General features: G+C 40.6%; 1 protein-coding gene across 2 annotated transcripts in view; it reads right to left on the minus strand.

Moving 5' to 3' along the window:
• The window catches only part of LOC106523334 (X-ray repair complementing defective repair in Chinese hamster cells 5), a 10,057-nt gene continuing 1,970 nt past the window's right edge, over positions 1–8,087 (minus strand). Inside the window, exons 1-21 of one of the 2 annotated variants that reach the window (XM_014016722.1) lie at positions 7,830–7,952; positions 7,638–7,751; positions 7,363–7,546; positions 7,122–7,170; positions 6,879–7,001; positions 6,584–6,763; positions 6,337–6,451; positions 5,965–6,103; positions 5,737–5,849; positions 5,587–5,649; positions 5,119–5,256; positions 4,956–5,043; positions 4,746–4,876; positions 2,844–3,040; positions 2,568–2,658; positions 2,391–2,460; positions 1,207–1,316; positions 951–1,047; positions 724–791; positions 571–645; positions 1–437 (exon numbers count right to left, since the gene is read on the minus strand). In XM_014016722.1, coding sequence (XP_013872176.1) covers positions 423–437; positions 571–645; positions 724–791; positions 951–1,047; positions 1,207–1,316; positions 2,391–2,460; positions 2,568–2,658; positions 2,844–3,040; positions 4,746–4,876; positions 4,956–5,043; positions 5,119–5,256; positions 5,587–5,649; positions 5,737–5,849; positions 5,965–6,103; positions 6,337–6,451; positions 6,584–6,763; positions 6,879–7,001; positions 7,122–7,170; positions 7,363–7,546; positions 7,638–7,751; positions 7,830–7,937 — 2,268 coding nt within the window. In that variant the 5' untranslated portion in view covers positions 7,938–7,952 and the 3' untranslated portion in view covers positions 1–422. Of the gene's footprint in view, positions 438–570; positions 646–723; positions 792–950; positions 1,048–1,206; positions 1,317–2,390; positions 2,461–2,567; positions 2,659–2,843; positions 3,041–4,745; positions 4,877–4,955; positions 5,044–5,118; positions 5,257–5,586; positions 5,650–5,736; positions 5,850–5,964; positions 6,104–6,336; positions 6,452–6,583; positions 6,764–6,878; positions 7,002–7,121; positions 7,171–7,362; positions 7,547–7,637; positions 7,752–7,829; positions 7,953–8,087 lie in introns of those variants that run through there. The other variant, XM_014016723.1, reaches the window with a different exon arrangement.

Genomic DNA, 8,087 nt, shown 5'->3' on the forward strand with positions numbered 1-8,087 from the left:
TAAATGCATCCTAATTTTATTACGTTTTATATACTTGGTCACAAATTATCTGATTTAGCATAATAAGCCTGGATGCTGCTTTCAGTTTAATACAATGCACAGAAAACTTCATTTTAATTTCCCATATAAAAAATGCTACAAATAAAAGGAAATTACAAAAACATTGACAGTAAGATTAATGTTTGAAGCTCGTCACCCTGAAGTATTATGAACTGTTTGTTTTGTTAGGTATTTTACAGAGTATGTTCAAATTATTAATATTAAAAGGCCACTCTGTGTTGTATGTTTGGAGTTATTCATTAACAGAGACAAACATAAGATTCCCAGTGAGAAAAGCTGAACAATGGACGGTTGAACTGATCTGGTCTGAGTGGGTTCAAAGAACGCATTCCTCAGATTTCTGCCGAATCTTCCCGCCTCTCTTACATCATATCCAGCTACACAAATGAGAGCAGAAACAGAGTTTATAACCAAGGCTTTCACATGAAAATAGCTTTAAGATAATCTGTGTTAAAAGGAATACATATTTAAATGCCTTTTCTGGAGGGAGAAAAGAGCACAAACACATACCAAGTCATCAACATCTCCTGTGTCTTCAGCTGGGACTTCAGCTGCCTCCTCCTTCTTTTCCTCAGCCATAAGAAACTACAGACAATTAGGTCTTTGTTAGAGAAAAAGACAGTTCCAGATCATAAATTTACACAGTTCCTACATTTAGGTCACCTGATTAGCTTCGTCTTTGGAAACCGTGCTCGCTTCAACCTCAGCCTTGCTGATCAGAGTTACAGCGTCTGTTCATCGCACCCAAAAAGATGTCAACACACACTGAACTCTTCAACAGACTAAAGCCTAATTTTGCACTCAGATCATGTAGAAGTTTCATCTCATTCCCCGTAGGATGAATAATTTAAGAAAAACCTTGCAGCTCCACATAAAGAGGCTTATCATACCTTGAACAAGCAGGTCCCAGAAGACCTCCAGGCCTCTGCTGGGAATGCTCCTTTTCATGGACTGGAGGTAGCTGTTGAACAGATCAGCATTCCCCAGCTGAGACAGAAAACAGTCAAATTCCATTCACGAGGCCAACATACTTAATAAAAACTGGATTCAGTTCAAGTCACAAGAAAAGAAGCAGACTCCGAGCCGAGGCGCCTAMATCTTTAAGGAAAAGCTAAAGTGTGAAGTCAAACAAAGCTGTTGGTTTACCTTCACAGACTGCTCTCTGAAGGCCTGGATACAGGTGATGCTCTTCATGTAGTAGTGCGTGTTCTTGTTGCTAAGCAACTGCTCCATCCGGTGAGTCAGTTGCTGACAGACTGAAAGGACACGGGGGTTACCACAACCAAAGAGAGAACCATAATTACAAGGGTTGAGCATGAGTCATTGTGGTTTATAACACACCAAGAGAGGTGTGTGTGTACTTGTTTCTATTGCAGAGTGAGGACCGTTTGCACCATAGTTACGATCAAAGTGAGGACCGCTTCAGTGTCCCCACTTTGTTTGCAGCTCTCCTGTGCTTTACTAGTTAGGTTTAGAGGTGTGGTGTGGAATAAGTTCTGGTTCAGGTTAGGGTTAACTATAGACCAGTAATGGTGGGTTAATTCTAGACCAGTAATGGTTAGGGTTAACTATAGACCAGTAATGGTGGGTTAACTGTAGACCAGTAATGGTGGGTTAACTGTAGCCCAGTAATGGTTAGGGTTAACTGTAGCCCAGTAATGGTTAGGGTTAACTGTAGACCAGTAATGGTTAGGGTTAACTATAGACCAGTAATGGTTAGGGTTAACTGTAGACCAGTAATGGTAAGGGCTAACTGTAGACCAGTAATGGTTAGGGTTAACTGTAGACCAGTAATGGTTAGGGTTAACTGTAGACCAGTAATGGTTAGGGTTAACTGTAGACCAGTAATGGTTAGGGTTAACTGTAGACCAGTAATGGTTAGGGTTAACTATAGACCAGTAATGGTTAGGGTTAACTGTAGACCAGTAATGGTGGGTTAACTGTAGACCAGTAATGGTGGGTTAACTATAGACCAGTAATGGTGGGTTAACTATAGACCAGTAATGGGGGGTTAACTATAGACCAGTAATGGTTAGGTTAACTATAGACCAGTAATGGTGGGTTAACTATAGACCAGTAATGGTTAGGGTTAACTATAGACCAGTAATGGTGGGTTAACTATAGACCAGTAATGGTTAGGGTTAACTATAGACCAGTAATGGTTAATTTTAGGGAAAATATCTGAGTTAGGCATAAATACAGTTACAAAAATGAATGGAAGTCAATACAAAGTCCTCAGTTTGATGCAAATACAAGGATGTGTGTGTGTGCGTGCGTGCGTGCGTGTGTGTTGTGGGATTCGTCTCTATGGAGAAAAATGTGAACCTCACCCTCCCCAAAGGGAAGACTCTTCTGCTTGATGAGAGCGAGGAAGTCTCGGGCTGGATCAACACTTCCCACCTGGTCAGAGAGTAAAAYGGTGTTTATCCATCTGTTAAAGTCAAACTGCTTTATTTACAGTGCCTATCTTTGTTGTGGTTATGTCAACCAGCCTTTCAGATACTCACAAAAGAAACAGAACCTTCAGTGATGTCTGCCAGGTTATACTCCTCCTCTGCTTCCGCTTCCTTCACTTTTTTGGCATCTGGCTCCTCGGAGCTAAGAATGACAATGAAGATTGTTCAGGATACTTTTTTTAGAATCAGAAAATACCACCCAGTACTGAGGAAAGCTTTGATGACCGGTTCTACCATAGCATTTCTGACTGCGCCGCTATGTTTTAGAACATGACCTTAGATCCGGCATTCAAACCCCCCACCGCCCACTCCTGAACCCAAACCTACTCTTTGCCAAAAATCTGAGCGCTCGTCTTCAGCGGTTTTTTCTTCTCCACTTGGGTGAGTGGAAACAGCTTCTTTAAAGCCTCCAGCGGAGCTTGGCAGCGCTCCTTGATGATCTCGGGGCGATCGAGCGCAGCCTCCAGCCACGGCTCCATGGTGGGAAGAGAAGAACCCGGGTGTACCGCCCGGTGGTGCAGACACTAAAAACAGAAAGAAGAAAAGGTGAAACTAGAACTCCTGCTTGAATCACGCCAGCTTGGAGCTCCTGAAGATATTTTCTTCTAAAAAATCAAACTGTACCTCACCTGGTTGTGGAGTTTCAGATTTTTATTTTTAGTATTTTTGCATAAATGATTTAAAATATTTGAATTAATTTGCTGAAAGTTGATACTGAACCCAGAATTATTAATAATAATTATTATTATTAGGAAAACTGACTTAATGGTGAAGAAAATGATTGTATAGTTCATTTGTTTGAGTAGCAAAAGACTGCAAAGCTCTAAAGTGGAGATTTTATTTAAGATGTGACATTTATTACATGTTTACGTTAACGTTTCTTTAAAAAACAAAATTACAAATGAAGCCATTCAGCTTATAGTTGAGGCTTTAAAACAGAAAAGTGATATATTTAAAAAACTGTCTCATATCCCACAATATCTTTGAAGTTCTGGCCTGTTTTCCTGAATCTAGCGCRTCTGCTTTGCTCTCCATCACTGACAGAAGACATTCAAAAAAAAAAATAAACCATTTGTTCCCTAAAGAAAATGTTTGAACATCTCTCTCTGTGACCTGAATCTCTAGAGAAACTGGGTCTCAAAGCACTGAAGTCATTTCACTGAAAAACATTCACGCAGTCACTGAGTCAAGGTCTTGAATGACAAAAGAAAATGTTGAAGTACAGCGAACATCTAAGAGCTGAACCTTTTTGTTTTTCCGTTGTACAGTCAAGTGATCTAAAACTGATCAAAGCAGCAGTTCAGATCTGATGGACGGTAAAATCAACTTTAGTTGAAGGTATTACCAAACAAGCAGTTCTTACTAAATATTTAAAGAAAAAAAAACTCACAATTTTTTGTTAGGATTTAAGGACTCAAGAATATTTATGTCTTTCCCTCAACACAAACATCAAATGTTTGTGCAGATGGAATGAAACTGGTTGCACAGTTCCCAGTGACAGCATATACTGTATGTGACCCATCATATCGAAATGAGGATTAAGTCAAATTTTTGTTCAAAATGACCTAACTACATTTTCAGATTCTTGGCTTTAAAAGCTGCATTTTGATACCTGGATCATTCTGATATCATAAGTGGATCCAGAGATATGACCTAATTTGTCTTGTTGGTTATGATAATACATTACTGTTTGGTCTGAATCCTAGTTTATGTAAATTTATTGAGTAATTTTTGTAGTTAATATAAAGAGGAAACCTCAAATTTTATTTGTATATTAAGATTTCCCATTTGGAAAGAAACAAAAACATTGCTAGCTCACAGGGAAAAATTCAAATTTTKAAGTCATTTTCCCTCAAAATCAGGTGTTTTGTAGCTACTGCTAAAGAAAATGCTTCAAAAAATATTTTTTAGGATTATAATTCAGGCAGTTCATTCTTCAGTTTATAATTCATTATGTTTTGACAAAATGMRATTTTTGCACACGCTTCAATCAAAACCCTTTATCTGCCTATTTCTCCACATTCCACTTTTGGACTTAATCCTCATTTCGATGTGATGGGTCACATATAACATAAGCAATGAAACATTTTCTTCCATAAATAAATGAGTATGTTTGTCTAGTTTGTAGATATTTGTTCTAAAATAACTCGTAGACTTGGTGTTTTTCAGAAAACTAGAAAACTAAAAGAAATGACAACCCCATTATAATTTAGACAACTTGTGCAGTACCTGGAAGTGCCTCTGGAAGGCAGGGTTGGGAAGATGGTGGGGCTTGAACAGGTCCCTCAGCTCGTGATCTTCATCTTGTCCTACCAGCATCATGGAGTCGATGAGYTGGTCGACGGCTGATAGCTGCGACTCTAACAAAACACAAATTAAACAGAAAAGTGTGAGTTTGTGAGTGAATCTGCTGCTCCCTGACGTGTTTCATGTCAGTACCTGATGGAGCGATCTTTTTGTTGTCAAGCGAAGGGTACTGAAAATGTCGGAGGTCTTCCATGAAGGGCAGCTGGACGTACAGCAGGCACTGCAGAGGGCGGGAGGAGCATCGTGAGCTGGGATTGTTCTGAACATGCTGTGAGTCAACTACAAAGATCCCCACCTCGTAGCTCGGCTTGATGAGCGGGAAAGCGGCGCCCACTTGAGGGTTGCTGCGGCGGTCGTAGGCGTATCGTACAATGGCCGCCATTTGGAGTTCATCCAAGGCACGGATAAGAGCCGACAGCGCCACTCCTGCATGCTGCTCAGACAGGCGCGTATAAACATAAACAACAGGTCAAAATCAACATGAAACCATAAATCAATTCAAAAATTTATTCATTTCATTAAAMAGTAACTATATACAATAAAAAAACAAGAAAATACACAAATAAAAATAAAATGAAAGGTAGCAGAAGAAGAATAAATCTTATGTCTGCCGCTTTTATCCCCAGAATGTATTCAAACGAAACATAATTTACAAAACAATACTAAATAAATAAGAAAAAAAATTAATAAAAACATCAACTCAAACAACAATTCATATAGCTTCACATTTCGTTTCATAAAAACCAGCTCTCCCCGTTCATACCTCGTCATCACGAGCAGGAAATACCTTGACAACACCCGTACCCATGAACTGATGGCGAAGTATCTACAGATAAATTAAAGAAATCAGTCGTGAAGCTTCGTGTGTTTTAGATGCCCAGTCATGGTTAAAAAAACAAAACAAAAACAGTACCGTGTTCTGTTTGGTGAAACCCAGCACTGCAAAGCACTTCCCATCGTGCTTGTATTTCATCTGCTCTTGATCAAATTTGGAGAAGGGAACAATGTCGCTTCCATACCGAAAACCTGAAAAGAGTAAAAGATTAGATGTCCAGAGGGATTTCAAACAGATAAGAAGTAATAAATAAATAAATAAATAAATAAATAAAGCAACATCTGGCACTTTTCCTAGCGTCCTCACCTTGAATAATGTCGTCCTTCTGCACCTCTGTCTCGTTGTCGTCGTCCAGGCAGTAGACCGTCTCCCTCTTCACGTCGTCTCTCTGGTTGGTTTGAGCGTCGACTGTCATCCACATTTTCTTCAGTCGCTCCTCGGTCACCTGGTGAACAGAGGTGGTACTTAAGGTTAACAAAACACATTTATGAGTGTCTGTGTGAACTGTTACAGAGGAGGTGAAACTTTACTTTGCCCGCTGCAGTAAACAAGAAGTGGTTGATATTTAATACTTCCAAATTACATCTAGAACAATACTGCATCTCCTGAACTTCAAATAAACACCACTCATTTAGGCTGTGTAAAACGCGCTCTGACTGAACGCCCTTCAGAACTTACAGCTTTATAGCCGATGATACGGATGGACAAAGAGCTACCAATGGTCAGCTGACAGGGCCAGCCCATGGGTCGCCTCTCGATGCGTTTAAACATGCACAGCTGCTCGATCGCATTCCTACATTTAAGCAAATAGAGATTAGTCATGCACCACTATCATTTGTCCCTAAACGCAGACAGAAATATCAGATTTAAAGGGCAAAACATTAAAAGGGAACAAATCAAATAAACAAAAAACAAGCTTTAAAACCTGAAGGTGTAAATTTCATCCAGCCCGTCCTCCTCATCCAGGCTTATCATGATGTGCTTTACCATCTCCAGGCCACTCTTCTGTTCCCTGGACAGACCTTTACCTGCACCACGGTCACCTGGGCCTCTTTCATCTCCACCACCTAGACCTGTGTCATCATCCTCAACAGGGAAAGGCAAACTGGAGATCCAGAAGGAGCAGTTAAACGTCTGTTCTTTTTTTGACATAAATCTGAATACTTAAAAAATAAAGTCAAAGTTGTAAATTAGTTACTGAAAAATGGTTTGAACCTTACAAGAACTGCAGGGTGATTTCGTTTCGTTTCAGGTTTTCAACAATAACGTTCAGGTTGTCAGAACTGGCCTCGGTGTTCAGGTCCGACAGCAGGACGATGCTCTGGCGATGGTTCTTCTTCCCTCTTTAAAAAGGCACAATCAAAGAATCTCTTCGGCTTAGTGAGTGCTGACATACACCAACTCAGATTAGTGTTGGACTGTTCAGCGAACAGATGAGATTTTCAAAACAAGCAGTTTCTTACTGAGTGTGTGTTTGAAGAAGATCCATGCAGACGACAAGAGCATCCAGCCCTGTTACAGATTATGAGTTAAGGAGCTCACAGCAGAAGAAAAGGAAGGAAAACAGACAACTCACAAGGCTGAAAGCCAAACGGTTCCCTCTTGAACAGGAATTTTGGTATTTATATAAACCTATTTACTTTGTTTCATTGATTCAGGTTAATAAACCTTCAAAATGCAAAACATATTGAACATAAAGGACACAGTCTGCCTGCTGGTTCTCTGGATGGATCTGATGTTCAATCTCCTCCAACAGCATGAAGTCTGGCACCGCGAGGTTACGATGCACTGTGATGTGCTGGTACTGGCCATCTTGGTCCAGAGGGTTTTTGGTAGAATCTGTGCCAAACAGGACTAGAGCCAGTTCATCTTTAGTTTCTGCAAAAACCTAACAGAAAAACAAAAAGATAAGTCCAACACTGACCCCTGTAATTAGCTGAACGTTGTGCCTTTTCTGTTCACTTCGTGTGTTTTGGTACCTGGCGCTGGACAAACTTCTGGGTGACTTTTTTGGCAGAATCAAAGGGAGATTCTTCACCTGGAGCCGAGTTGGACATGGAGAAGCCAACATCCATGCACAGCACCAGAGCTGACTGCAGACAGCAAACAAATCAAGTTTAAGGAATAAAACACTATGAGTCACACAAAATGCACACCAGTGTTTCCCCTACCATTATACAGGCGGGACCGATCAGCTGACTGTTTTTAAAGTGAGGTGCAGCGAACATGTCCACCTGCAGCTTGGCTCTGACCAGCCCGACCCCGGACTTAACGTTCATACATGTCAACCCCTTCAGATGTTTAGCGTGTATAATGAGCGTCAAAAATTTTGTAATTTGCGCAAAAAATCAGTATTAATCATAAGGATGGAGTGGAGGTGCGCTGACCGCAGCTGCGCGGGGTGGGGAGGAGGAGGAGGAGGAGGAGGA

Source organism: Austrofundulus limnaeus, unplaced genomic scaffold, assembly GCF_001266775.1.
Source record: "Austrofundulus limnaeus strain Quisiro unplaced genomic scaffold, Austrofundulus_limnaeus-1.0 Scaffold152, whole genome shotgun sequence".
Taxonomy (NCBI): domain Eukaryota; kingdom Metazoa; phylum Chordata; class Actinopteri; order Cyprinodontiformes; family Rivulidae; genus Austrofundulus; species Austrofundulus limnaeus.